The following is a 17,033-nucleotide window of genomic DNA, read 5'->3' on the forward strand; positions in this document are numbered from 1 at the left end:
AATCATTATGCTCTCTAGTACCTATTTTTTGTTCACTGTTATTAGTAAGTACTATATAGGGTACCAGATAATCACCTCATACTCAAGCGCCCCCAAGTGTTTCTTTCAACCTATTCAAATTAGTATAATTCCTATACATTTCTTACTCAAATATCAAAGCAAATGCTACTCTAATAGCTTTGTTTATTCTTATACAGTTACTTCACCCAACATGCAAACAGTCAAACGAGAGAAGCACAAGTTGCTCACTCTTCAAATCCTTTCGCAGCTTGTTCAGTTCAAGCAAGGTCCTCTTCATTTCAGCATGGTTCATCTTCTCTGCATGAGATGGCTGTGAAGTAATAATTAGGCACAGTTACATTGAGAAGGTCAGTGTCTGATCAAAACGTAAACAGGCTATCCTCAACTAAATGTGACCAGCGGCAGGTTTTTGATAAGCTCAGCGAACCATGTAATACATGCTTACAAAAAGAAGGCAAATAGAGAATATTTAAAGCTTCCTTGTGCCTAGTGGATGGTATTTCTTTCATTATCTATCTTGCACATTTCTGCTGAATTCATCTGGTCACACAATGCTAGCATATGGCATGGAAACAAACATCCACATACGTACCCTATATCCATGTTCTTTTTCAAAATTTTCTTCAAACTGCTTCACCTTCTTTTTCAACCCTGAAAAGCAAATTAAGAGTATGTCACACACACTGCTTCCCATGGAATGAATGAATGAATGAATGAATGAATGTGTTTTTAAAGATGATACTTACAATGAACTCTCTTGGACAGTTGCTTTACAGTTGTTTGGCTGGCTTCTTCATCCTTAAAGTTCCTGTAATTGGAAGCATGCTGTTGCATTTGCTAATGTGCAAGAAATGCATAAATAAAAATGCATAAAAAACATCCTGTTTATGGTCGCAAGCATGCTACTTTGCATCAGTGCTACTATAACATGCATTTATTTTGGAACCACAATGTCTGAGCCAACTATGCTAATAAAAGACTTGTATTAATATGTTACCAAGCTATAGTACTTCATATAGAAGGTGCAGAATTCAACTGCTTGCATCTGGCAACAGCCATGTAGCTTAATGTATGCGTTGCCTCCCACAATGTTGGCAATGCTAATCAATTTCAAGTGTAGATATCAACCACTCACATTTCCTATTGCAGGTTACAAGCACAGATAGCACACTGATTACATCTCTCTTTCACACAGCACCAAATGTTAGCAGTGTTCCCCAGCCTCTGATGTTAGAGCTGGCCAAGCACCTCTCCTTGTCTGAGCTAATGCTGCTTTTCTTCACTGACTTGACTACCAGTGGCCCACAAATTTAGTACTCTCAGCTAGTGGAGAGAGAAAGGGGAAGGACTATATTAGAATAGCTAGGAAGAGAGCATGGCAGAATGTTAAGCAGGTAGTACACCTGCGATGCTTTGACTGAGGGCCAAACGTGTTATAAGATAGGATGAGTCGACCCTCCCGTCTACCTTTCTTCATGGTCAAAGTCAGTACAGTCATGGGCAATTGATAAGAATGAGTTTCGGCTAACTAGAACACGGTCTTTCATTTTGGCTTTCGCCAAGACGTGTAATATGAACATAATTTCAGCTTGCACGTTTGCGAGGCCTATACCATCTTTGGTGTCCGGGCAAGTAGTGGTGTGACGTGCTCTCGAGTTATTACTTCGGAAAAGTGTTCTACTTTGCAATTTCTTCTACAAGTTTAATTTGTCTATGACTGTTCACGTCAGAATTTGACAAAAGTTGCACAACATTCATACCACCAAGTCGATTCCTTTTTCTCAAGTAGTTTGTGCCCCTATTGAATTTAAGCCTGAAAGGTAAGAAATCTTCAATAAAAGTAGGCCGTATAATTTGTGATTGAACGGTATAGAGTACAATGGCTATAGCTTCCCCTGCCCCAAATGTGGAGCAGTGATACATTGGAATTGAAGGCAAACAGCCTTTTCAGTAATTATACTAGATGGCACTATACACAAGCATGCTTACGATTTGAGGAATTCATCTTGCTCAACAGGAGGAGATGGCGGCAGGTTTGGATCCAGGTGGAGGCTGCAAATTGGTGAAAGTGCCAACCAACTTTAGTGTTGTGTGCTGCATATTTCGAGCTGAACACTGACCAGCTGGGCCTAGATAACAGTTCTAGGAATACTGCAAACATGCAAATTATGCTGCTCAACTTTTCATCAAAATGTTGAAGGTTGTCTTCCACTTCCACATGAAAACACCAAAAGTATGTAAAGGCAACATACTTGTCAAAAGTGACAAACATCAAAAAGAGAACACAAGAGCTGGCTGTCCGTCTACTTCTCTTCTGGTGTTCGCGTCCTGAAGGCTGGGTTTAATCGTTTCCACAAGAGCTGGCTATTGCAAAAATTCTATTAAGTTTAGTACACCATGAAACCACATGCAAAAACGATTTTTGTATTACTGTGGAAAAGAGAAGGAAAATACGTCCTGCAAATATGCCATTAAATACAAGCACCAATACTTGCTGCCAAACAGAAGATGCAAGAAATCAGCAATGCTAGCAGTTGCACACTACTCATTCAATGGTGCGACTTCACACGTATCTGTATCAGCGACAAATGTGGAGCATGTCAGTCCCGTCCCTTCTCTTTTTTTTTGTGTGTGTATTGCACAGTTAAAACACCGAAATTTCATAATCTATGCATTAAATTTTGTAGTAATACACTATTACAGTACTATAATGCACACAAAGGTTAATAGATGCAAAGGGGTCCATGGTTACGTTAACAAGCCCAGCTACTACAACATGGATAGGAAATGAAACAAGATAGAATCTAAGAAGTGAAAACTTGTAAAGCACGATTTAGCCAACAGTCATATGTACAGAGTTTTATCACTTACCTTCTATGAGACAGGTAGCTCCTGTAAGCACTGGGTGACAGTGGAGCCTCATAAGAACTGTAACACACAACATTGCCACTTAGTATATATAAGAACAATTTATGAGGAATCACAATGTAAAACCGAAACAGTTCTTGAAAAAAGAGGGAAGGAAAGTACTAAAAAACTTACTTGGCTTTCTGGAGATATGGCATTACTGGCTCTTCATCAACGAGGGCCTGAACCATGGGCCAGCTAAACCGATGCTCCGATAGAACAGGTTCTGCAATGGCACCAGGTGCTTACAATGAAGAAAAACACTTTACAGTAAAAGGAGAAGAAGAAAAAAGTAAAGGACAAACTATGGCACTACAGTATAGCTCAAAAGCAGTGCAAGATGTCTTGAGCACTAGTTGCACTAGCTGCACTCTGGGCATGTGATGGCTGTGCCACAAGTGTCAGTGTTCATGGAATAGGTTTCACATTCCCTGCTTATAAATAAAATGTGAGTCACTATCATTCACTTCAAGAAAGGGAAGAAGCTGTTGCAGGAATGCTCTTACTACTCAGAATATTGTTTAAAAATAATTAAACTGCGGTGCTCTTGCTACCAAGCTCGATACACCAAGGTGTATCTAACTTTGCCTTTATTTGAATGTTCTGTACTAAAACCTTAGTGTCTGTTAGCACATTCTGAATGCACTTTAGGTATACCCTAATTTTTATTTAGGTAATAAATTCCTTAGTGTCTGCTAGCACATCCTGTGCGCACTTTATGCATGTTTTCATTTTAATTTATGGGAGTTAAAGAAAAACAACGAAAAACAAAATGTGTCGCCCCGGTCGAACGTCACTGACCTGCCTGCCCACCAGAAGCACTTTGTACTTAAATGTGGCAGTGAATATTATGGTAAGCAAATAATAAGACAGTTAAGGAATAAGAGCAATAAGGAATTATTATTGAGAAAGCCTACTTCAAGTCATGAAGTGGGCCACTAAGAAGAAAGACTGACCTTCCTCACGGAAGCTATTGAGGTCCAGCGGTGGGATGCTGTCTTTGTTCAGAGTGCTGGGCGTGTTGGGTACCGAGCCATCTGCTTCCTCTGGGCTTCCATTAGCCTCGCGCCCATCACATGGTGGATGACGGGGCTCGTCAATGTCCACCATGGGGCGGTCTGCGGAGCCCTCTTCAGCTGCCTCGGGTCGTGTGCCCTGGTACCGAACATCTTGCAAATGCAGCTGTGTGCACATAACACAGCATATTAGGGCACCTTCTGGGCAAGACCCAAAAACAGTGCAGCACATATCAGCAAGCCAAGGGATTCTAGGTGTCCATACACATTAAGAGTAAGCCTCATTCAGCTGATACAATTGTAGCTTTCTTTAAGCCCTCTGCTTCGAGCTCTGGGGATCTAACTGTACATCACGGCTACATAAAAGCATTAGGATGCATGAAATAAACCATATGTTCATGGAAAAAAGAGCCAGGCAAAATACATGGGCAAGTGTTTTTCAAGTCTGGTCCAAAAACATTTTTCCACATACAATCATTAGAGAAGCCGAAAAGGAAAGGGCACTACAAAAAGAAGAAAGGCTATAGATTCTTTACCAGGTCTCAACAGCACACTATGACACAAGGACAGATGCAAGTGCTAAAACAATTGCACATTAGCATCTCCACATTGTTAATGACAAGGAGAACCTGCCTGGCTCTAATAATCACAAGAACGAGTGACTGAACGTACCATCAGCAACATCAATTTTTAAACACGACTGTACTGAACGCACTCCTTTCCACAAAACCTAAGCATGCATGCACACTAGCTTTGAGAAGTACCGTCTGAGTGTACAACTTGCCTAATTAATGCACATCTCAACTCCTTGCCACAATGTTTGGCCACAAAGAAATTTTTTTTTTCTTGCCTGACTGTGTTCCAAGAACTAGTGTGAGCAAGCTAGTGTATACATGCAGAACTGCCATTGCCCAATTGAAGGCTTAAGAAAATGAGGACACTTCTCAAGTGCAACATTTTCCTTGTGGCACAGCAGCTAATAATTCATTCCGAGAACTCTTTGACTGACCGGGTTAGGCCGTTCCGCTTTCCGGCAGGCCTCACGCCACTCCTGTGAGCTCTCTGGGCAGGAGCTGGAAGGTGTCTCAATTTCACGCCTCTTGGGTTGCGGTGGGTGTGGGCTCAAGTCGCGATTTGAGTCATCTCCAGGCACCCCTGCTCGGCCACTGCTCCCAGATGTCATCTGCTGCCAGGCAAGTGATTACACATTACAACCAAAAACAGATACCCCTTTGGACAAAACATACCATGTGCCTGTGTGCATGCAAAGTGATTAGAAATTCGTGAATACATAGAAGGACACACTTAAAGAGTTGCTAGTCTTTCAGCTGCATGAGCTGCTGTTGCTGCTTCTCACAAATGCGCTGTATTAATCACGCCATGCTCTGTATTTCTATGTAACGTCACGCCGACTTTTGTTTCCCTTTCATGCTTTAAACTTTTCTTACGCGGTGTTTGATTATGTGCGCTTGGTAAAATTTATCCGGTATATTGTACACTACCCTGACCTGTTATTTCTGTTTATCTGCGTATTGTTAGTATTTTTTTTTCTTTCATACTTTGAACTACACATTTTCTTACACGATGTTCAATATGTGCCCGAGCAATATGCGTGATAAAATTCAACCGATGTTTTGTACGCTACCACATCTTGTTCATTTATAACCCTGTTTTGCGCCGATGATTTCTACTCATTTTGTGGCCCTCGAGCCTCGGTATTTATGTGTAAAACTGTCTTGCAGTGATGCCCCCCTTACACAATGCTCCTCATGGGGCCTGTAAGGCATTTCGAAATAAATGAAATAAATAAAAAGCTGCCCTGCCTCTTCTGTAAGTTTGTGCACCATGTAAAAGAGCTACGTGTAGCTTTCCAACACAGCACGGTAGCAGATGCATTTCCCACCATTAGGGACAGTCAGTGAAGTTTTAAAGAAACACCTTGTCCCACACTATCACCACCATAAGGATTTTAAGGGGTAGATATAATGTAATATCCCTGCCACAAGAAGCAGTTCCAATCCATATTGAAGTCAATCGAAACTGTTTTTTTTTTTATTTTGTGCAAATGAGGCAAGAGACTACCACATGGTCCAATGTAATACTTGTTGAGATGCTGGTTCCGGCTGATCTTCCACATACTGTTTGCCCTTAAACATGTCCAAAACGGATAGCTATAGGTGACTAATGTGCCCCTGATACAGTAAAAACAATGTAGTTCCTCTGATACAGTAAAAATAATGTAGGTGGTAGTTTTTATCAGGAGAACGCTATTTTGTTTGTTCAGTTGTATGCAGGACAGGCTACATTTCATTAATCTGACCTGCAATACTGAAAGCATAGAGTTATACTCCTGTGTGTTATATTAAAAAAAATCACAATGTGAAATATCATTTACTTTGTGTTTATGCTTCGTTGAGTTTTTCTTCTTTATTCTGCCCACCCTGCCACCTCATTTTGCAGGTGCTTGCTCCCAGAGCTCAAGCATGCCGATGGCAGCCATCAAATGTGCTCAAGAATTCATAACATGATATAATAACTGCGAGTCAAGCAGAATCGAAGCAGGTAGTGCTTGTAAATGACCATGTAGCAGCCAATGTTTGTCAGCATAATATAATGTGAATTTTTTTTAATCCTACATAGCTGCTAAAAAAAAAAAACAAAAAAAAAACTTGCATTCTAGTATGGCTGTCAAAGCAAAAGCAGCGTCCTAGCCCTCACTGTATCCAAGATATGTATAATACAGTAAAAGCACACATTTCTAAACTGACAATCAGTAAGCTCAAACATGCAACTAGGACTACCCACAAAGCAGACAAGGACGAACATCACTAGCATAATTGTAGTCTAACAGAACACTACTAATATAATAGTACAGTGGAATCACGTTAATTCAAACCAGCTTAATTCGAACTTGCCATTTACTCGTATTGACGCTGTGGTCCTGCCAAAAGTATGTGCATTTCAATGTGCGAAAACACCCAGTAATTTTAACATGTAAGTGTTTGCGACAGTTAATTTGAACATACCGTGCAGCCAACCATGCTCTTGCAGGGCAGCCCCTCCAACCAGGCAGTGCGGCCACGCGCCGACTGCTGCTCCCAATCACCCGTTGCAAGTACCGTATTTCGGCACACCAAAATTTAAAAAATGGAATAGTGAAGTCTGAGGACAGGTTATAGTATGTCAATTTTACCTTGAGATCTGGCTTCACAGCAGCGGAAATTTTGCCTATAAATGTGGCTTCATGGCAGCACGCGCCGTGCTGCCATAAATCCCAACTGGCCTTAAGCTAGGGATCTCAATGTTTTATAGAACATTTCCTGTGTACTCTTCCTATTTGAATAAATTTGAATTTGAAGCCACACTTCTGGAACTTGTCACTCGTGTTAGCTCAGTGCACATGAGCCGCCTAACGCAGTGCTGCATGTAAGTCCCCCTCCATTCAATTAGCTTCCTTTAATTCAAACTTTGTTTAATTCGAAGAAATGTTTGGGGTCCTTTTGAGTTTGAATTATCGAGATTCCACTACACCATAGTATTAGTGCGCAGTAGTTTCACACCAACGTGTTGCAATAGTACAGCCACAGCCAGACTTAGCTTGCATAATGCGGACACCTCTATAGTGGCTTAACTTTAACAAACGCAGGCTGTAAGGGGCAAACACAGGATTTTGGGGAAGGAAGCTGTATTAAGCTTGCACAGTCAACACATGTGCAATGTCCTTTACTTCTCACTGTGGTCAAGGACCTACAAGGTTGCATAGCCCGGCTGGATTTACACTAGAGCCTATGTCAACTTGTACAACCATGTTTCATGCATGACCATTGCACTCACGGAGGAATATCCATGCACAGTTTCCAGTGTGGTCACTTCCTCATGACTGCTGCATCGACGAGATGCCAATTCAGGCTCCACACGAAGGCCAGTGGCTGGCCTCTCCTCAGAACTCGATCGTGGGGCTGGAGTGTCTTCACCAGAGATCCTGCGCTCCTTGCGCTTACAGCTGCGACCTGGTATGGCAGCTCCACTTGAGCTTCCTGAGCACGAAAGGACAGACAGGGAATTAGGGACTTAGTTCTGTGCCCGGCTGCCTCAGAAAAAAAAAAAAAAAAAACAGTCGACACCTAAAAATATGGCTACAAGATTATTTTTCCAATTATACATCTCATTTATTCTGCTGCAAAACTCCTACAGCACAGTCATTAGTGAACGCTTAGCGAAAGTGAAATTATTAAAGTGGCCCAAGCTTAATTGCAAGCTAACTTCGCTGCAGTGTACTAGACAAAATAAAGTTACTATGGCATTGTTTCAATTTTAAACACTTCTTTTAGACACTTGCACTATTGCTTCATTTATTTTAGCTGACTCTAGTACCCCGTCCAATTAAGATATAAGGACACTTTGAGGACAAAATTTTTATCTATAAAATTGTGGTTTGGCTGTCCCTTGTTAGTAAGACTGTTAATGCTAATTATGTGTTTATTTCGCAAAACAACTTTTTAAAATTTAATGCTCTTTAAGAAGTGCCAAATTTGCCCCTCATGCGAGCATTCATTTCTTTAAAACCAAATGCTCTATCCTATAATCCTTTGGATTGTATGTAGAGCTATCTATGATCAGTGCGATGACCTAGAATAAAAAACACGTGATGCGTACTTGGGGAATTATCCATCAAAAATTTAAACACAGAAAAACTGCCTTTTTATAAGACGATACTTTGAGAAATTTGGCCATAATATAAAAAAAATATTAAGAGTGAAATTCAATAATCACAGTTCATTGCACGCCTTGATATAATATTAAAACAGCCTGCAAAGTTTCAAGAGAAATTTTTCATCGAGTAAAATTCCATGAATGACGGCATAGCACAAAAATCGACTAATTTTCATTTCAAGAAAAACTATTCATAATAAAGATTATAAGTTGCAATATACGCATGAAAGCAAAGCGCCAGATGACAAATACTCTCCCGAGTTATAACAAGGCCCTCCTAGAGCGTTCTCCTTGTCATATGTTATCCATTTATCAGCTGACAAGTTTTTCTATGTTACTTTGCTCCATCAGATGACTGACTAGCAAGATACATGGCAAGCTTTCACAATGAATTTACCGGGTTCAATTCGAATTCCCTGCAAGACATCTAAAGTCGCGTGGCTTCCGCTGTTAAAGTGGCAGACAGCATCAGAGAGGCCGAACTTCAGGATTGGCAAACGATATGACTGTCAGTCATTTAGTTTTCCCGAAAATAAATTTTAAAGATTGGTTGCGTATTTCAGACTCATGCCCACAAATTTATGACTTTTTACTGGCCGCCCTATGTTTGTGACGTCAAAGACTACATCGCCATTTCGCCCAGAAACGATGAAGCTGGCTCCTTTTTCTACGAGACAACGGCCGACAATCACTGTTTTGACAAAAGTGATAACCAGTGCTTCTCTTCGCCTTGCCGCAGCAGTTGGCGTTGAGCTTGGGCACATCAGCTGCCTCGCGCGGCGGCGAACCTTCAATGCTCATGTCGTCGCTGAAATCACCAATGTATTGTTCGAAAGAGCTGGAAAAGCTCCCCATGTCGTCAGAAGACATCATCAGGATCGCTTTTTTGGCGTTAGCGCCATGTGTACTGCGTGTTTAGCATGCGTTCTGCGTGTTTACATTACGATAGTGTAGGATGCGACGTTAAACAAAACTATCCGTTTTGATTTTGGTACCTCGTTTATCGGTTATTTAAAATTATTGATGAGTTTCTAAGCAAATTGAACCACCCTACCGGTGACAGGACTGTCAATGCTATTTGAAAATAGCAATACCCTAATACGATTAACAAAACGCCGGAGTTGACCTTTAAGCTGCAGTATCTCAAGATTACAGCATTTCTGAAACTAAGCCAGGCACAAGTTAAACATACTACTCACCTTCTTTGGCTGCCCTGTACATAATGGCCTGGTTACAGCGGTCATCAATCAAACTGAAGAAAAACAACGGGAGTTACACACACCATTAGTGATGACAAAGCCACGTAGCATGAAAACAAGCATGTACAACAAGGCAGTATGTGTCCAACAGAAATCTGGGAGGGGACTTCAAAGATGGATGTGGTATATTCAGCCAGCTTTCCCATTGAAAACAGCACCTACATCTTCAAGTATCCCAGAACTAGCTAGAAATTGCATATTCCAGCTGAAAATAATGTAACCCTCTCGGCAGGTAACGGTGATGAATGACGGCATAGCACAAAAATCGACTAATTTTCGTTTCAAGAAAAACTATTCATAGCTGTAAATTAGAAAACTAAAGTTTGAAATGACAAGTTGGTTAAAACCACTTCAAAATTGAGGTGCTGGTATTGCCACATATATGCCTACAAATAAGTGTTAATTTTTTCTTGTTTTTTTTTTCTCGAAAAAAAAAATGCATAAGGAAGAGCTGAAAGCTCAAGTGAACAAAATATTCCATGCAAGAAATGGGAGTCATTAAAAACAAGAAATACCTCCAGAGGAAGCTAAAGAAAAATATCAATTTTAAATGTTAGGTAGATGCGACACCAACAATCTAACAAACAAGAGTAGGCAACACAAAATAAAGCACATAATTGTGGTGACTTACAACTGTGCTCTTGAGGCACAGCTGTTCCCAAGTTTTTAGGACACGGAAGCCAAGAAAAATTGGGCTTTCCTCTGAATACAGAAAGAAGTGAATCTCTACTTCAAGCCTACAATCAAGGCATGCAGCAAGAGACCAAGGAGCAAAGCAATCTCAATTCATATTTGCAACCCATACAAATAAAGCCCTTCTAAATTTCAGCATGCATACCAAGGCCATAAAGAATGTTCTTGTTTTGGATTCTGCCGCCACTCTTTTCTTTCCAAGGAAGTTTTCATACTGATGATCCAGCATTTTTAATATTCACCACTTGAAAAATGTTGCAATGGTCACATGAACATGGCGGTAGACAACACACAATACTCACCTGTCAATCATGAGCGTAGGCACCGCACTAAGCGTATCCTGTTTCAGCGCCAACATGGCTTCATCCAACGGAGGAATGACAACAGTAAGAGGCTGCATCTATGATACAAGAGGAACCACATGAGTTTTCGTTGGTATCAAATTTCCTTTACAAGTCTGCAAGTTCTTAAAACTACTTCCCCCAACATCTAAATCCACAAACTCTGCCCCTATTCTGGCCCTCTGTTGGAACAGCTGCACAATGCATGCTGACATGCTTTAGCAAAACTCAACATTAGTAGCTATGCTAGCTTTGCAAGCCTGCCAATCCCTCACCAAAATGTAAAGATGTGCAACACACTGTAGAACCTTGCCGACTAAAACGTTGATGGTCTACACCACAGTAAAAGAGAGTGCACAGTCTTTCGGTCAGTTCTGTGGTCCCTGTGACATGCAAAATATTATGCTTGGCGAAGATTATCCTGACATTTTCCTCTAAAGAAAGTATGGCTTTTGCTGATTCAAGATGTGCGAACCCATAATGGGCTCTTTAAAGTACAAAGCGAAAGCAAGGATCACTGTGCCACGCAGCTTGATGCTAAAGACCAGAATTATGAAACAGGTTTGCAGTCCAAACTACTGTTGTGAACACTGTTCAAAGTTCAACTGTACAAGTTTCAGGAACACAGGACTTGTGAGAAAATTTTTTCTCGTGGCCTGGTTCGACAGGCCTGGGAACGTGAGGTGCAGTCCAACAGTTGCACACAGCACTGAAGGCTGTACAGCCGGCATCACCCTTGAGTAGGGCGCGGGAACGGCAGCTGCTGGCACGCTCTGGAGCCAGCTAGTGACGTCTAATGGTAGTTGCTGGGCCCAAACGTGCCCAGCACCTACTGTTAGATGTCGGACCCAGCAGCTAGGGTTAGAGATCACTGGCTGGCTGCCTCCGGAGCGCCCCTGAGGCTACCGTCCTTGCGCTCCACACAGTGACGCCGCCCGTACATTAAATGGAAGGATGCATGTGTTCACTGCCTCCGTGTTCTGTAAACATTTGCAGTCGTAATAATCTATGCTATGCTTACCATCCTTCCGCTGCATTTGCTACTGGTGCTGGTGCTGCCACTTTGAATGTTCATGGAAGCGTCAGCTGTGCATGAGAGCTCTGCATCACCTTCGAAGATGGAATTGTAGTGGTCAATGAAATATGTCACCACCTGGTTGGTGACAGCCTGCTCTTTTAAGCCCTGCAGATCTTCACTGAACCTGGTGAGCAGCAAGAAACATACAAGATACAATTTTACAGCCCTAGCAGCAAAATAGAAGCAAAGTAGGTAGCACTCCTTTTGGCCTGCTTGCTCAAAAAAAAAAAAAAAAAATGATAGCCACAGAAAGGCATAAATGCATATGAGATTGTGTCAACAATGCATAACAAGTTCTTCAGCTTAGGTTACAATCTGGGCACAATTTTACGCTATAACATGTAACCTTTCGAGTTGCACAGGCGGCACCAGATGTACACCCGTGAGCAAAAGTATACGGACCACAGGGTTGCCAAAAAAACTGAATTTCTTCGTAATTAACAAGCTTAAACTGGAATTGACGAGTACACTGAAAAGTTCCCAATGCCAAGTTTGGACTGCAGTCCTCAATTTCAAGTTGCGTTCACAGGCAGAGGAAAAAATGGGCTTTATCGCGCAACTCCTGGTCCATATACTTTTGCTCATGGGTGTACAAGAAAGAAAAAAGTAGATTTTCAACGTCGTCTTTTTCTAGCATCTGGCAAAATTTGTTTAATTTACTGCATATTCTGAACCCGCCTCTAAAATGATGCCACTCTGTTTAACTGCATAAACAAATTATATTGTCTTCAAGCTTCCCCTAATGTACATCAGCAGACATGCTATGGACAAAACCAAAAGAACAAAGAGCATGTTAAATAGGCCAAAAACAAAAACATGCTTCCTTTTCACATGCTGTGCTGAATGCACAGTGTGACTAGAATATGTCAGCACTTTTGTAATGAAAAGCCCACCTGAAGAGGTTTGGTCCAAAGACAATGCCGAGGGCACTGGGGTTCATGCGTGTGTGCTCCTCCAGCTCAGCCACTCGGCTCAGGAAGTGGCAGAGGTACTTGAGCACGGCAAAGTTGCTCGGTGGCAGCTGCTCCACGAGGCACTTGAGGCGTCGTGTGCACTCTTCTCTGTCATGCACAGTGGCTGCAGAAAGACCATTTGAACTGATGAGTGCAACTATGGCAAACAATTTCACTAGCAGTCTGTTAGTTAACGGCAGCCTATCAGTTGACAAAGAAAAAAGAGAATAATGCAGACAGACAAAATACTACTTCCCTTAATTACCAGCCTTCGTGGTTTGGCAGCTAACTGATACTGTTACAGAGCATAAGCTTAGGAGATTGATTCCTGCTGCAGTGGCTGCATTTGAATGAAGAAAGAACACAAAAATACCTGTGTACTGAGTTTTTGGTGCATGTTATGAGCTCCCAGGTGGTCGGAAGTAATCTGGCGACCTACTCGTAACACTCCTCATAGCCCAAAAGCAACTCTGAGACAATAAAACCAGTCAGTTAAGCTTCCCACCCTGTAACGCTCAAGCATTTTCTTTTTTCCTACTGTGAAGAACTAATTTCTGTGTACAGGCACAAATGCAGCAGCCAACAGCTATCAGTATTCAATAAATAAGTTATAAAAGAGCAATAGAGTAGTGACTGCCTGCAAATGCTGTCAAAGCCTAAATGCGCAACTTAATAAAGAGAAGAGAGTGAAAACCAAAATCTAAACTTTACTACATCAGGCAAGGCCTCCGCAACTTTTTCCTGCCAGCATTTGCACAGACTCACCCTGGATGGCATCCAGGAAAGCTTGATGCATGTCCGTGGGCACCAAAGGCTCGGGCAGCTCACGGAAAAGTAGCTTAAGCAGGGCAGCAGCCACTGCTACATCCCCCTCGGCCTCCAGAGGTGCGTCGCCTGACTGGTCGAAGCTCCAGCGTAGCTTCTCAACCAAACGAGCATTGCCACTCACCCGAAAGAGGCCCTCCTGTCCCATGCCTGCAAAAAAAATCACGTCTAGAATCACACTTTCAGTCACAGCCACAATAAGTTTGCACGGTTGCATGGTGATAAACAATGTAGTTCAGAGAATTGCATTGTATACCCTTCATCGTAGCAGTATATATTTTTTGTCACTAAAAGCACCTTTCAGGTTAAAAATGTAGAAGATTTAGCACTGAATTTCTGCCCTTTTACCATGTAGCACTACAAGCAGCCATACTACGAGGTGGAAAAAATTTAGAACTTTCCTGCACTTCTGTCAATCAAGAGTTGTGAAATCCCGACGCAAAAATAATTTTTTTCTTAACTAACATCATTACCACACCAGCTCACCTTGCTCACAAGGGTCAAGCCATGCAGAAAAGCTAAGCTTTGGAATGTTTTTCAAGCACGGTGTGTTGCACATGGACATTATTTTTCCTGCTAATAATAAACTTATCATACAGTACCCCTTCCGAGATCCTTTAGTGCACACTGGACTACAGATATCTAGGCCTTAGTGTTGTAAGACTCTTGCTTTTTTGTGCTACCTTGCTTGGTGTTGCCTTCAATGTGATGAATCACATCAATGGCATTCACTGCTGATGTGAGCATAACATAGCAGTGTTGTTGTCATTGTTATTGTCACAACATGTAACAGTAAACTTAATGAATGAGCTAAGCAAAGTGAATGACTCGGGAAAGTCTTTCACATCACAGCAGGGCAATGTCTGATGAAATGGATTTCTCTGTCAGTCATGTTACCTTCCCACATGTACACTTGCCAGACTGCTGTTTTGTATGGAGAGTAACAGCTGGTGAGAAGGCCATGGTAGTTTTTCTACAAGTTCTATATAAGCAATTTTCACATACAAAACAGTTCTATTCAACTGAAGTATGTAATCACTGTGCCTCTGGTGGTCAACCAAAGTTGGCACACACATTCCAAATGCTAGCAGTTTCGTTTAAACAAGTTTTGTCTAACTGGAGCGCTGCACTGCACATGCTTATCAGGTATTTATTTTTATTGTTCGCCCTTCCTTGTACTTAATATTACTAAACTAATTCGCAGGCGAAGGACAAAAGAATAAACAGTCATTATTTGCTATTAATATCGAAGACCATAAACACCACTATATCTTTCTTGGCACGTAAGAGAAGTATTGGTATCCTCATTGCATCCACCACCAAGCCCTCTTGCCTTCGTGGAGGTGGCTTGCTATGTACTGCTCAAAAGCTTTCTGGCACGGTATGGTTTGCGGTACAATCTTTCGAACGATGCAAAGGAGATGTACAATAGCTATCGAATTTTAACGCCCCCTAGGGCGAAGACTCTCGCCTGCCCATTTCTTTATTAAAGTTTGTTCCTCCTCCTCTGACACCCACCCAAGCTTTCTGGGTTCAAAGTAGGGAAATAATGCACACCCAAATCTAATGTGCACCAGATTATTATGACAAAATGGACATTATGACTACAATTTTCACGAACAGAAACAAAAATAAAATGTGCAGAATTTATCATCACAGAACAAAATTTATTGACACTTAATGCTCTAGTATTGTTGTCACTCTCGGTGGACTACGACTTGGGTTCCCCCCCCCCCCAGCATTCCTTATCTTTTTTTTCAAGAACTAGTCATCAACAGTTCATCAGGCAATGCACGCAAGTCTCCAGAATGCACGACACGGCTTTGTGGCATTAGCTGCAGCATGTAAACGAATAGATGTTGGTTAGAATTGAGTTGTAATCAAATGGTGTCACAAGAATGTGTTGCAAGGTTGTGTTATAGTCAAAAGGACGTGTAATAAATAAAGAAAGAACGAATGAAAGAAATACGGCACTCAAGCGACCAGATCACGTGCTTGTGTATGTGTGATCTGCTCTCTCATGTGCACTTCATGCCATTCAAAAGAACGTATAGTGTACCACGAACAGTGCAGTCAATTTCGTTGCTGAAGCTGATTTCGCTCTGTAGATATTGTGTTGCCTTGCATTTTACACAGCTTCTTACCGTGCCATCATTACAGCAACCAATATGAAGGTTTCACATGCAGCTCTTACCATACACATTCAAGACACCCATTGCATGTGGCATTTGCAGCTAGACGTTTTGCACATACCTAACGATACCAAGGAAGACAAGAAAACATCTCCTTACCTGTATTTTCTATGTACTGGCACAGGCGAACAACCACAAATGGCACTGAGCCATGTTGTGCCAGGGAGTCGAGAGGTGCGCCAAAGATACGCAGTGCTAGAGTACCAGACTTGCGACGGGCATGTGGTGAGCCTAGCAGCTTGCGCACCCGTTCCATGCGGCTCTCCCCGCATACTTCTATGTTCTGCAATTGGCCAGTACAAGTACTTTCAGTGAAAGAGTATGTGCAATGTATACTGTCCACACAACTAAGGACATACTGTCACATGAACACACTTGGGTGCTCAAATAAGCTGACTGCCAGTTCAGAAATGTGCCTTCGGAATTTGCAAGTGCAGTTTTATGTTTTTAGTACTGACAAGGCAGATCTTGAGCTTGAGACAAGATATCATGTGCCCACTCACAATGTTGAGTCTTCATTTACACAACATGATGCCCAAGTCAGACTTGCCAAAAGAGAAGGAAAAAAAAAAAAGAAGGAAGAAGCATCTGCAGCAGCCTCTCCCCACCCACACCCATCCCCAGCAATGAGAACAGCTGTTGGTGATAATTTCCAGCCTACTGTCATATTACGCTATTTTAAACATAACTGCTCTAAGCATTAAAAAATATGAGTCATGGCTGCTAAGTTATGTATAACAGCTCCTTTACACGCTATACTGAATGTGAAGGATACCAAATTACCTTTTTCTTGCTGCCTTCACACTTTCACTGACTCCTTCAAAGCATATATATTGTAAAAAGTTGCAATCCTTGCTGCTAAAACAATGCAATAGCAAAACATCTTCTAGCTCTATCCATTCATAGGTACTGAATGGCTGCAGAGCTCATCACTGATTACTTGAATAAAATCTAAGCCTTAGCCATCCCAAATTTCTCGAACATCACAGCCTCAAGCAGCCTAAAAAAAAAAAGTCCATTATCTCTCAATATAAG

General features: G+C 41.7%; 1 protein-coding gene across 9 annotated transcripts in view; it reads right to left on the minus strand.

The window, feature by feature from the left end:
• The window catches only part of LOC119436734 (protein FAM13B-like), a 132,486-nt gene that overhangs the window by 12,318 nt on the left and 103,135 nt on the right, over positions 1–17,033 (minus strand). For 7 of the 9 annotated variants that reach the window (XM_049659882.1, XM_049659885.1, XM_049659884.1 and 4 more), the window contains 15 exons: positions 16,098–16,281; positions 13,747–13,956; positions 12,922–13,105; positions 11,972–12,152; positions 10,912–11,009; positions 9,857–9,909; positions 7,779–7,981; positions 4,954–5,130; positions 3,885–4,110; positions 3,064–3,154; positions 2,893–2,949; positions 2,011–2,073; positions 768–829; positions 614–672; positions 250–331 (listed from right to left, as the gene is read on the minus strand). In XM_049659882.1, coding sequence (XP_049515839.1) covers positions 250–331; positions 614–672; positions 768–829; positions 2,011–2,073; positions 2,893–2,949; positions 3,064–3,154; positions 3,885–4,110; positions 4,954–5,130; positions 7,779–7,981; positions 9,857–9,909; positions 10,912–11,009; positions 11,972–12,152; positions 12,922–13,105; positions 13,747–13,956; positions 16,098–16,281 — 1,930 coding nt within the window. The remainder of the gene's footprint in view (positions 1–249; positions 332–613; positions 673–767; positions 830–2,010; positions 2,074–2,892; positions 2,950–3,063; positions 3,155–3,884; positions 4,111–4,953; positions 5,131–7,778; positions 7,982–9,856; positions 9,910–10,911; positions 11,010–11,971; positions 12,153–12,921; positions 13,106–13,746; positions 13,957–16,097; positions 16,282–17,033) is intronic. The other 2 variants (XM_049659888.1, XM_049659898.1) reach the window with 1 other exon arrangement.

Source organism: Dermacentor silvarum, chromosome 1 (assembly GCF_013339745.2).
Source record: "Dermacentor silvarum isolate Dsil-2018 chromosome 1, BIME_Dsil_1.4, whole genome shotgun sequence".
NCBI lineage: Eukaryota > Metazoa > Arthropoda > Arachnida > Ixodida > Ixodidae > Dermacentor > Dermacentor silvarum.